The following is a 13,390-nucleotide window of genomic DNA, read 5'->3' as shown; positions in this document are numbered from 1 at the left end:
AGAAAACTGATAAATACACAAAAGTTATTGAATATCTCACAAGCATTCAACAGAATCTATAACAGTTTGTTCGAATATGAAATTCTGCATCAAAAGTCATTTACTATTATTATCTTAAAAATTTAATAAAGAGTGAAACATGCTTCATTTTACTTTACCTAGCGTCCTGCTGGGATATAACCAATCTTAGGTGCAAATAGAATATATTCTTGGACGTTAGCTATATTTTTGGTAATTCCAGTCCGGTTATAGTTTGGTAATTCCAGTCCGGTTCTTCTTGGTTGTATAATGTTTTAGAGAATTAAATAGTCTGGTAATTATAATGTTTTTTTTTGGTTGTAAAATATTTTAGAGACTTAAATAGTCTGGTAATTCCAGTCCGGTTTTTCTTGATTATATAATATTTTAGAGAATTAAATAGTCTAGAGAATTAAATAGTCTGGTAATTCCAGTCCGGTCTTTCTTGGTTGCATAATATTTTTGAGGATTAAGTAGTCTGGGAATTCCAGTGCAGTTTTTCTTGGTTGTAAAATATTTTAGAGAATTAAATAGTCTGCTAATTCTAGTCCGGTTTTTCTTGGTTGTATAATATGTTAGAGAATTAAATAGTTTGGCAATTCTAGTCCGGTTTTTCTTGGTTGTATAATATTGTATAGAATTAAATAGTTACACTATTCTTTATTGGCTGAAATTCAGTATATAGGATATGGAACATCCTCTGCAGTCCACTTACAGTCAGTCAGTGATGTCAAGTTCTATGGGTATTAATTTAAACAAGCTTGATGGCTCGCGATACGCTGCGCTGGAACCCGGCACTGCTCGTCCTACCCTCCCAATCCCCTACCTACCCCGCCCCACCTAGGGAGGACAAACAGGTTTGTAGGAGGAGGGTGGATTTGTCATGTCTCCCCTACCTTCCCAATACCCTACCTATCCCGCCCCCACCAGGGGCGGACAAACAGGTTTGCAGGAGGAGGGTGGATATGTCATGTCTCTCCCATCCTCCCGATCCCCTACCTACCCCTCCCCCATCCGGGGTGGACAAACAGGTTTGCAGGAGGTGGGTGGATATGTCATGCCTCCCCTACCTTCCCAATACCCTACCTACCCCGCCCCCATCCAGGACGGACAAACAAGAAAGATAAACTCGGATTCTATTATTATATATTTTCTGTGCCAGTGGAAAGGTATTCTTCCAAGTGCGACAACTCGAAGGGCATCATGACCCAACTGACCTGTCGCTCCGTCAGGTCGAGGGAGGCGGCAATTTCTATCCTTCGAGGTCGACACAAGTACTTGTTGAAGTGGAATTCCTTTTCCAGTTCCAGAAGTTGCGTGTTGGTGTAAGCCGTCCTCAGTCGGCGGGGCAGGCCGTTCTCCGTCGACCCTGAAATGGGCAGTGGGTATTAGAGGTGGGGTCATCAGGATTATTGATACATATATATATATATATATATATATATATATATATATATATATATATATATATATATATATATATATATATATATGAATGAATTTTATCACATCACCGTGATTCATATACAAGCATTAAGCTACAAATATCCTTTAATATCCAATTCGCTCTATCTCGGCAATAATATATTTTCATATGTTACCCGAAGGGAAGTATTTTTAGTTGATAATAAGTTCGTCACCTCTTGGGCTCGAGCCACGGAAGACAAGAAACCGTGTGGTTTTAATGTGCGTCACTGTAGTCCTGAGTTCTTGTATTCCGTGGTGCGAGCCCACGAGACGACGAACTTATTATCAACTAAAAAAAAAAAAAAACTTCGGGCAACATATATGAAAATATATTATTTCCGAGGTAGAGCGAATTGGATATTAAAGGACATACATACATACATACATACATACATACATACATACATACATACATACATACATACATACATACAAACAAACCACCCACCAGTTTTGTAGCATAAAAAAATTAGGAATTCCAGAGTGATACTCTCATTTTTTTTTCCACTCGTTTCTGGACCTCCGATTGTAGGCCTTGATTTGTTAATTGAAAGAGAAAGATTATACACACACACGTATTTAGTTTATGTCAGAATAGAAAAAAATATGTACGCAGTTGCGCGTGAAGCCAGCACATCATATATTATCTAGAGAGATGACATTCAAAATAAATCTAAGAAAAACAGGATTTAGGACATAGTATGCGTCAGTGGTTAAAATGACATTCGATGGAGAAAGGATTAATGTGAAACTCTAAAATATTTAGGAACAGTGATATATAGTACAGGTTCGATTCGGCTTAAATTTAAAGACTAACCAAAGAGGCATACCAGAAATTGGTATGGTAAATAGAATGAATATTTTATTATTATTATTATTATTATTATTATTATTATTATTATTATTATTATTATTATTATTATTACGAAAGAGGGATAATACTATGCGTCTTGTACGATCTGAATAATGTAGATGATACCTTTAGTGCGCGAAATGAATTTGGAATACGATAAAATACCAATTATATTTATTCTCCTTTTAGCTCGGGTGGCGCTCATATCAATTGGACTACATTGCAACTGAGTGTAGGGAGAGTTGCCAGGTTGGCTTATTATGTTCGAATTGTTTATTTGTCTACGCAGGTTATTTTAGAGTCTTTGTTTGAATTATCGAAATCCCTCTGAACTTTAAAAATAATATTTATTGTTTTTATGTGATTGCAGGTTTTTCACTGAAGTGTGTTTATAGAATATTTTTTTCACTAAAAGCTCCTCTCTCTCTCTCTCTCTCTCTCTCTCTCTCTCTCTCTCTCTCTCTCTCTCTCTCAGTTGCCTTTCTCACTTTCCTCTTTACATACTGGTCGGTTGGAGGTTCTGCAGATGTTTCCTTCATGAAAGTTATACTTAAAAAAAATAAAAAAACCTACACTTAAATAATAAAAAAAAATTAATAAAACACCGTAAAAAATAATGAAAAAATAATAAAAACCTACAAATAAAATTAAAGGCTAGAAAGGACGGTCCAGTAATGATTTCAGTTTGAAACATTTTAACAGGCAGGGCTGTTTATTTACGCAATATAGACATTTTCAGCAAAGTGAATATTTTCCGGACCTGTCAGACTATCTTGAGTCAACATCAGCACATCTGTAGGGATGTAGTTAACTAGTTAGTTTAGAATTAACCGGTTAGTTGTAGTTTGATTAACCAGTTAGTTGAATTAACCGGCTAGTTGTAGTTTGATTAACCAGTTAGTGTAATTAATCAGTTAGTTTTAGTTGAATTAACCAGTTAGTGTAATTAATCAGTTAGTTGTAGTTGAATTAACCAGATAGTGTAATTAATCAGTTAGTTGTAGTTTGATTAACTAGTGAATCAGACTAGTTGAATTAACCAGTTAGTGTAATTAATCAGTTAGTTGTAGTTTGATTAACTAGTTAATGTATTTAACCAGTTAGTGTATATAACCAGTTAGTTGAATTAACTGGCTAGTTGTAGTTTGATTAACCAGTTAATGTATTTAACCGGTTATCTGAATTAGTTTGATTAACCAGTTAATGTATATAACCAGTTAGTTGAATTAAACAGTTAGTGTAGTTATCCAGTTAGTTGTACAGTAGTTTGATTAACTAGTTAGTATATTTAACCAGTTAGTTTAATTAAACAGTTAGTGTAGTTACCCAGTTAATTGTAGTTTGATTAACCAGTTACTGTATATAACAAGTTAGTTGAATTAACCAGTTAGTGTAATTAATTAGCTAGTTATAGTTTGATTAACCAGTTAGTGTATTCAACCAGTTACTTGAATTAACTAGTAAGCGTAATTAACCAGTTAGTTGTAGTTTGATAAGCCAGTTAGCTGAATTAACCAGTAAGTGTAATTAACCAGTTAGTTGTAGTTTGATTAGCCGGGTTAGCTCAATTAACCAGTTAGTGTAATTAACAGTTAGTTGAATTAACCAGTTAGTTGTAGTTTGATTAACAAGTTAGTTGAATTAACCAGTAAGTGTAATTAACCAGTTAGTTGCAGTTTGATTAACCAGTTAGCTGAGTTAACCAGTAAGTATAATTAACCAGTTAGTTGCAGTTTGATTAGCCAGTTAGCTGAATTAACCAGTCAGTGTAATTAACCAGTTAGTTGTAGTTTGATTAGCCAGTTAGCTGAATTAGCCAGTAAGTGTAATTAACCAGTTAGTTGCAGTTTGATTAGCCAGTTAGCTGAATTAACCAGTAAATGTAATTAACCAGTTAGCTGTAGTTTGATTAACCAGCTAGTGTATTTAACCAGTTAGTTGAATTTACCAGTAAGTGTTATTAACCATTGAGTTTAATTATATTTTTATTTAGGGTAAACAGAATGTGAAAGAATTAGTTATATCCATTACTCGAATGTTCTGATAACAGAAATATACTTTTTTTTTATTTATTTTTTATTTTTTTAATGATTTCATGGCAAAAACAAGTACACAGAAAAAACGTAGAATTTTGTTTTTTGTTTTTTGGGAAAATGAAAAACATTGTAGTAGTTACTAAAACAGATGTTTTATAGGTTAATTCTGTTATCATCGAAATTATGTAGGTGGCCTTGTTTTTTCCGTGTTGTTAAATTTTTAGCCATTTTTGTTTATGCTTGGTAACTCAAGGATTTTGGGAATTGTAACTTGTAATACAACAGGGTTCCTTCACCCCCTCTCTCTCTCTCTCTCTCTCTCTCTCTCTCTCTCTCTCTCTCTCTACTGTTAAGCATTTTACTGTTTTTGTCGTGCTTATTAACATAAGGGTTTTGGGACTTATAACTTGTAATACAACAGGGTTCCTCTCTCTCTCTCTCTCTCTCTCTCTCTCTCTCTCTCTCTCTCTCTCTCTCTCTCTCTCTCTCTCTCTCTCTCTCTCTACTGTTAAGCATTTTACTGTTTTTGTCGTGCTTATTAACATAAGGGTTTTGGGACTTATAACTTGTAATACAACAGGGTTCCTCTCTCTCTCTCTCTCTCTCTCTCTCTCTCTCTCTCTCTCTCTCTCTCTCTCTCTCTCTCTCTCTCTCTCTCTCTCTGACCTTATATTGCTTCACTAAATTGACCTTATCATTTTAATGTTTCGCTAAATTGACCTTATCGTGAAAGCGTTTCACTCAACTGACCTTATCATTATATTGTTTCACTCAACTGACCTTATCATTATAGTGTTTCACTACAATGTTTTTCATTATAGTGTTTCACTGAACTGACCTTATCATTGTAGTGCTTCGCTAAACTGACCTTATCATTATAGTGCTTCACTAAATTGGCCTTATCATTACAGTCTTTTGCTAAACTGACCTTATCATTATAGTGCTTCACTAAACTGACCTATTCATTATAGTGCTTTACTAAATTGACCTTATCTTTATAGTGCTTCACTAAACTGACCTTATCATTATAACGTTTCACTAAACTGACCCATTCATTACAGTGTTTCACTCAACCGACCTTATCATTACAGTGTTTGACCTTATCTTTTAGTGTTTCACTAAATTGACCTTTTCAGTATAGTCTTTCACTAAGCTAACCTTATCATTGTAGTGAATAAATTCTCAGTACTTGACTGCTGTATTTTGGTATATGGACGTTCGTTTTTAATCTTGTGGTGGTAATTATCATATTCATTTCCTCATGTCCCTATGAAATACAGAATCGGTAAAGTTCGTGTATTTGTGTGTGTGCAGGTGTGTAAATGAGTACATACTCACAATGATTCATCTCCCGTCATTATGGAAATTCGTCACGAGGAATGAATCGAAACGATTGTCGTATCTTATCGCCTGAACTGAGGTTTAGTGTGATTGAAAAGAGAATTTTCCCTTTTCATACCAATATATTTCTTTTTAAGCTCAGATTTTTGTACCCAAAGTAAGCAGTGAGAAAATGTCGCTACTTGTTCAAAATTAGTTGCCACTGGCGTGGTTTTTGATAATAATCCAAAAATAATTAAGCATTTTTTTTCTTCAGAAGTTGGCAGTAGATTCGTATTTTGATAATGGATAGGTGTATAGAACGATTGATACAGTTTTTATTTATTAAAGGTATTCTTTCAAGATCGTAATGAAACAGAAAAAAAAGTAAACATGCGCCAAAGAAACTTCGGCGCAATCGAGTCTTCTTTACAGCGGTACAGCGTATAATCAAGGCCACCGGAAATAGATCTATCTTTCGGTGATCTCGGTATAATGCTGTATGAGCCACGGCCCATGAAGCCTTAATCACGGCCCGGTGGTGGCCTGTCTTATATCATTGCCAGACGCACGATCATGGCTAACTTTAACCTTAAATAAAATCAAAACTACTGAGGCTAGAGGGCTACAATCTGGTATGTTTGATGATTGAAGGGTGGATGATCAACATACCAATTTGCAACCCTCCAGCCTCAGAGGTATTTAAGATCTGAGTGCGGACAGAAAAGTGCAGACGGACAGACAAAGCCGGCACGATAGTTTTCTTTTACAGAAAACTAAAAACCGTGTAGACAATGATTTAAATATCTTTAGTTTTTGTCTATAGAAATGCAAGGACCTTCATGTTTCTGTAAAACTAAATTATCATAGTTTGTAAAAATAAAATATACCGAAACTTATAAAGATTCAGATTCGTGATTAGGAACATCATAAACGCCACCAAAAATCCGGTGATAGATAAAGTGTTGATTAATGAAATTATTAAAATCACCGAAAAAAAATTAAATGTGGCGATCAAAAAGTAAGTGCTTTGATATACGAGGGGCATTTGGTACATAGGTACAGCAATTCAGAATTTCCTTATGATTCATAGAATATGCAATGGACATTTGGTTCCTAGGTACAGCAATTCAGAATGTCCTTACGATACATAGAATACGCAAGGAACATTTGGTTCATCGGTACAGTAATTCAGAATGTCCTTACGATTCATAGAATATGCAAGGGACATTTGGTACATAGGTACAGCAATTCAGAATGCCCTTACAGTACATAGAATATGCAAGGGACATTTGGTTCATCGGCACTGCAATTCTGAATGTTCTTACGTTACATAGAATATGCAAGGGCCATTTGGTTCATAGGTACTTTAATGCAATCTGTTATTATAGAACACAAAAAAACGAAAGCTTGAAAGGAGTTGGTAATACTGAAAGTAACCGAATGACAGATGAGAGTCGAATACTTGAATCATTTTGTAAATGGCAACTTTGTATATGTTGACAGCTTCTTAAGGTTTGGCGGAGCATCACAGTGACTTTATCTCTTAGTAAAGGACTACGTCCTAAACGGGAAGTAAGTGTGAAGACTTCCAACACACGGAACACATTTTAAATATTTTCCTTCACGTCAGGTGCAAGAGGCTGCTTTGTATGTGGTTTGGACGTCCGGTTGCACCTGTACCAGTCAAAGCAAGTGTTAGGGCCGAAAGGAAAGCACTGTACTCCAGGTAAATCTTCGTGAAACATTCAGTCACACGGGAAAGCATTTTCTCTGCCGTCGTATTATACGTTGTAACAGTCACATTTTACAACGTGCTAGTTTTGCCGCCGGTTGCTCACGTAAGGGTGCGTCGCCAACTTATCGCATACATATCACAAACATGTTGGAAACAAGTCAACGACTGTCTTTACTACAGTGAAACGTCATAAAAACTCCGGCAACTCATCACATGCATATCACAGACATGTTGACAACAAATCGACGACCGTCTTTACTACAGTGAAACATGGCATAAACACCTTGGTAACTCATCACATATGTATCACAGACATGTTGATAACAAGTCGACGACCGTCTATATAACAGTGAAACATGTCATAAACACTTCAACAACTCATCACATACATATAAAAAGCATGTTGACAAGTTGACGACTGTCTCTACTACAGTGAAACTTGTCATAAACACTTCGGCAACTCATCACATACGTATCACAAACATGGTGACAACAAGTCAACGATCATCCATACTACAATAAAAATGTCATAAACACATGTCGGCAACTTATCGCAAGCATATCACAAACATGTTGAAAATAAGGCATGGCCGTCCATACAGAAAAAATGTCGTAAATGCTTCAGCAACTTATCGCATACATATCACAAATATGTTGAAAACAAGTCAGCGACCTTTAGTGGAGAATGAACCGTTGGAAAATGCTGGATAACCACATGAAGCACTAGTTAGAACTACCAATAAGTCGTTGACTTGTACTCAACTTGTTTGTGATGTGTGTGTGATAAGTTGCAGACATGTCTAAGGCATGTTTTCCAGCAATGTGGATGCACCATAAGACAAGGACCAGAGTCTGGAGCTGTGGCTTTGTATGACAACGGACTGTTTTTTACCAAGCCAAGACAGGTCATCGTTATTTTATAGAATGAAACATTCAACAGATTCCATTGTGGACCCAACAAATAATAATAAAAAAAAATCAATAGAAAGAGTTTCTTAGCCATTACGAGAACAGCTCGTGTATACCTCCGTAATTGCTATTGATAAGAACGAAGAGCAAGTTTTTGTCTATATTGTTCATGAATCGACTTCTGAACTTTGTGTAAGAATTAAATATACCACCAATCCTTGAAGGTAACTATTGGAAATAAGGCGGTACGTGAATTACAAGTAATTCTCTCTCTCTCTCTCTCTCTCTCTCTCTCTCTCTCTTCTCTCTCTCTCTCTCTCGTGTACAGTTAATACTTCGAGACCCAATATAGAAGAATCAGGAGTTTATCAACTTTCTCGAAATACTATTCTGTAAAATTCCTTACTCGTGCGAATTTTGATCAGTAATTATATATATTTTGTGCATTCCCGGAGGCCGTATCTAAGGATTTTTCATTTCTTTAGAATGCACATTTATCTTATTAATATATAATATATATATACTATATATATATATATACTATATATATATATATATATATATATGTGTGTGTGTGTGTGTGTGTGTGTGTGTGTGTGTGTATAATAATACCAATAATAATAATATGTAATAATAAGAAGATGTCTCAAGTATAAAGACAAAACCGGTCAGGATTTACACCCCTGCGGTACATCTGCACATATGCATCACGCGCTATTATGATTTTAAACACACACACACACACATATTCATATTCATGTCCATCTTAATAGTGAAGCAAACTGCATAAAATCAGCCTCTTCATAGAAGAACTACTTAGAACATGAATACTACACCAATGTGTCATCCTCCGTTCTCTCCACCTGACTAAACCATCTCAAAACCAGTAAGACCCGTCCTCCCTCCTATGCTAACCTTTTTAACACTGCGTCAGAATATCTCCGCTTTTCTCATCCTTTAAAGTCCTATTATGCACCTACACCGGGCAAACTGTTTATTTAAACAGTCCCAAATTGAATTACCAGTCAGCAATCCCACCTTGCCCCCTGTAGAAGCCTGAGGTCTTTCCTCAGTCCTCCTACCTCTCTTCCTCACTTCACCTATTCTGTGACCCCAGTCTTTTCTCAGGCTACATCATCCATTTCATTTACCTCCAAATACCTTTACAATCATCTTCCTGGTTTCCAAGCACGCTCATAACTTTACTCTTGTTGAAATTTAGACTCGACGTTCTCTGCTTGCAAACTTTTCCCAAATCTTTCACTGGCCTCTGCGAAATCTCTGTACTGTTCCAGGTCAGTATTGCGTTATTTGCAAGCATCAACCATTCCACACTTCATTCGTGACCAGGTCTCTTCTCCCATAACTTTGCACGCATGACCAATGCCTTTCCTATGACTTATTACAAAATTCCATTATTAAGAATGTTAAACATCTAGGGATAATAATAGACTTAATTGCAGACCCACTTCTACAACAGATCACTTACTCTGTGATCTACATATTCTCACAAATGCTTTGCTTCCATAAAAACACTTTTAGTTACTTTCAACAACTTACTCTTCACACACATGTATTGCTTTCAATATTTGCTATCACAAGTTTTTCTAGGTCCATATAAGCCACTTGCAACTTTTCCATTTGCATTCAAACATTTTACTAAACTGCTTCTTAACAGATACGTGATCCACGCACCCTCTTCCTTAGTAAACCCACGCTGTTCTTCCCCTGTCGACTCGTCTGTTACCTGTCTTAATTCCCTTCTTAAAATCTTACCTTGCACCTTCCAGAGTGACTTAAAATTATACTTTGCATCTTCCATAGTGACTTAAAATCATACCTTGCACCTTCCATAGTGACTTAAAATCATATCTTGCACCTTCCATAGTGACTTAAAATCATACCTTGCACCTTCCAGAGTGACTTAAAATCATATCTTGCACCTTCCATAGTGACTTAAAATCATACCTTGCACCTTCCAGAGTGACTTAAAATCATACCTTGCACCTTCCATAGTGACTTAAAATCATACCTTGCACCTTCCATAGTGACTTAAAATCATATCTTGCACCTTCCACAATGACTTAAAATCATACCTTGCACCTCCCACAGTGACATGAATATCGTTATGACCCACTCAGTGCTCTGTTTTTTCAGTGACTATTCCCCTTATATGTATGTATATGCATATGCATATCTGTGTAATTGTGCATGTTGATTCTGGTACCCTTGGGAAAACAGCCCTATTCTGCGGTATCTCCATGTTAGAATTACTGCAAGATTTTTCCTTGTTTCGATGAAGCATAGATTTATGTCTGTAACAGCTGTTGGCAGTCATCTCAAAACCCGCCAACACGAAATCATCGTAATTACAAACATCAATGAGAGAGAGAGAGAGAGAGAGTTCGGCATATTTTAACTTAATTACGTTCTGGTTCATTACCACGAGTTTTACTACAGAAATCTAATTAAGTAAGCAACCGTGAAATATGTTTAATTTTGTTCCTTCTGGTCACGTTTCTCCTCGCAAAATAATTGTATTTCTGTATCTGTACTTTCGTTAACTTTAAAGCTAACCTTCTGAGGACAGATTGATGTGGAAACTCTCTTCGACTTCCCTGTCGCGTCTTCTCTCTGCTGCTCTTTGCAGCGACGTCTTCCTGTTCTCCAAGTTGATGATGAACATCGTCTCGTTCTCTGTCTGCTTCTTCGCCACGCCCACTTTATCATGTGCACACATCTCTTCCATCTTCATCTTCGTAATCATGTTCATGTCAGCGTTTACCCTTTTCACACGATATCTGTGATTTTTTTTGGGCACGGCTGACTTGTCGACACTATTTTTCATCTTGGAATCTCGGAGAGTGGTATTTCCAAACCATTTTCTTACATGAACGGGAGGTTCACTGATAAGCACCACCCCTATACGGCTCAGTTTCTCTACAAGTCACCACCACCCGCGGTCAGAGACAAAGCACAAATGTACTCACTGAAACTAACTCGTTCCTTCTCCCAAGCTCACTCCCTGCATCACGTCTTACCCCCACACAACTCTAACCCCACACACAACACACACACACACACACACACACACACACACACACACACACACATATTCCCTCACCGTATCTCCACTTCCCACTGCCATCACAGGTGTGATAGTGACTGTGTTTGTATGTGTGTGTTTGTGTATGTGTGTGTGTATATGTGTGTATTCGTTCCATTCGCCAACTGGCCAAAGTGATATACTGTCGCAGCAGGAACATAAAGAGAATGCATTTGCATTTCTCTCTCTCTCTCTCTCTCTCTCTCTCTCTCTCTCTCTCTCTCTCTCTCTCTCTCTCTCTCTCTCTCTCTTATTTGCACCAAATTTGGACTAGGTAAAGACATGATTTTTCAAGCCTTACACACACACATACATACATACATACATATATATATATATATATATATATATATATATATATATATACTACTATGTAAGTCTCAGGAAATCGTTCACGGGAATACAGTACATTTTTGGGAACAAATTTGCATAAGATAGAGAATATTTGCGTCCACTGTTTCTTCCAGGACATGTTTTTCCAACTTTTGCTTTCAATATCTGTCCATCTATTGTTTAGAATGATATAAATCTCTCTCTCTCTCTCTCTCTCTCTCTCTCTCTCTCTCTCTCTCTCTCTCTCTCTCTGGTGAGTATCTACAGTAATGCTTAATTATATAGTCAACACGGATACCTACGATAAGACATTTTTAAACTCACTGGTTATGAGGAGTGTCATTTGTTGAAACATCATTAAAATCCTATTGTCTATTGTAATTTTTATGAGTAATTCGGTAGTAGATGCGTAGTTATATATATATATATATATATGTATATATTATATGTGTAGAATTTTTTGTGGTTAAAACAGAATTCCATCAATTATAGGGGAGCCCATAGAAACGCCTGAGGAGAGAGACAGTTTTGGCTCTGAATATATAGCCTTTATTTTCCACATTTTGACTTTTCTGGGCTCCATTATATATATATATATATATATATATAATGTATATAATATATATTTATATATTTATAATATTTATATTATATATATATATATATATATATAGAGAGAGAGAGAGAGAGAGAGAGAAGGGGAGAGTGTGTGTGTGTGTGTGTGTGTGTGACAGGTTGTCAGATACTGTACTATTTTGTTAATGCGATTTCTTGCTACTTCGGTAAAAGAAAATGTTTAAAAATTGATGTAAATTGAGGTTATTCCTCATCAATTTGTCAGAGATCAGATAAGAGGTCCGGGTCAGTGAACCATGTGTCTAGACTGACTCTCTCTCTCTCTCTCTCTCTGAGGAACATAACAGGAGTGAGCGTAGTGTGTTTAAGAATAAGCTCGACAAATATCTAAGATGCATCCCAGACCATCAAGACTGGAAGATGCAAAATATGTCGGAAGATGCGTTAGCAACTCTCTGGTAGACATCAAAGGCGCCTCACACTGAGGGACCTGGGGCAACCCGAACGAATTGTAAGGTCTGTAAGGTAAGGATCATAGAAAAGGGACTTGGGACAACACCAGAATCGTCGCTCAAGTTTCTCGATTCGTAGGGCAAGTTACTTTGACTTCAGATCTTCAGATATTGAGCTCTCTCTCTCTCTCTCTCTCTCTCTCTCTCTCTCTCTCTCTCTCTCTCTCTCTCTCTCTCTCGTTCATAGATTAGAAATCATTGGAATCGTGGCTCACGTTTCCTGATTCTTATGACAAGTTATTTAGACTTCAGGATTCTTTATTCTACACTTTGAGGTTTTCGATTAACCATACTAGATTCTAGTAAGCTAGATCTTGGTAGCTATTTGGTGACAATTGTGAATATACATTGCGCCCTGTGCGTGTCGGTTGTTTTGGCATGGGAGAATGGTTCCTAAATGCAGATTAATTTGGCACGTTGGTTGGTTAGATAAATGAAAGGTAACAGCCCCAAGGAAGTTTTAGAAGCATGTTTCTGCTGTTGGCTAATCTGACGCGTATATTTTAGTTTTCTGTAAAAGAA

At 36.5% G+C, this 13,390-nt stretch overlaps 1 protein-coding gene and 1 long non-coding RNA gene across 5 annotated transcripts in view; one reads left to right on the top strand and one right to left on the bottom strand.

Moving 5' to 3' along the window:
* Nucleotides 1-13,390, bottom strand: part of pb (proboscipedia) — a 236,190-nt gene that overhangs the window by 3,380 nt on the left and 219,420 nt on the right. For 3 of the 4 annotated variants that reach the window (XM_067119840.1, XM_067119841.1, XM_067119843.1), the window contains one exon: nt 1,236-1,387. In XM_067119840.1, the coding sequence (XP_066975941.1) occupies nt 1,236-1,387 (152 nt within the window). Of the gene's footprint in view, nt 1-1,235; nt 1,388-10,918; nt 11,370-13,390 lie in introns of those variants that run through there. The other variant, XM_067119842.1, reaches the window with a different exon arrangement.
* LOC136847861 (uncharacterized) overlaps nt 1-13,390 on the top strand; it is a 558,451-nt gene that overhangs the window by 363,550 nt on the left and 181,511 nt on the right. The gene's annotated exons all lie outside the window — the stretch shown is intronic.

The sequence above is a fragment of the Macrobrachium rosenbergii genome, chromosome 17, assembly GCF_040412425.1.
Source record: "Macrobrachium rosenbergii isolate ZJJX-2024 chromosome 17, ASM4041242v1, whole genome shotgun sequence".
Classification (NCBI taxonomy): domain Eukaryota; kingdom Metazoa; phylum Arthropoda; class Malacostraca; order Decapoda; family Palaemonidae; genus Macrobrachium; species Macrobrachium rosenbergii.
This window is presented reverse-complemented; position numbering and strand designations above follow the sequence as displayed.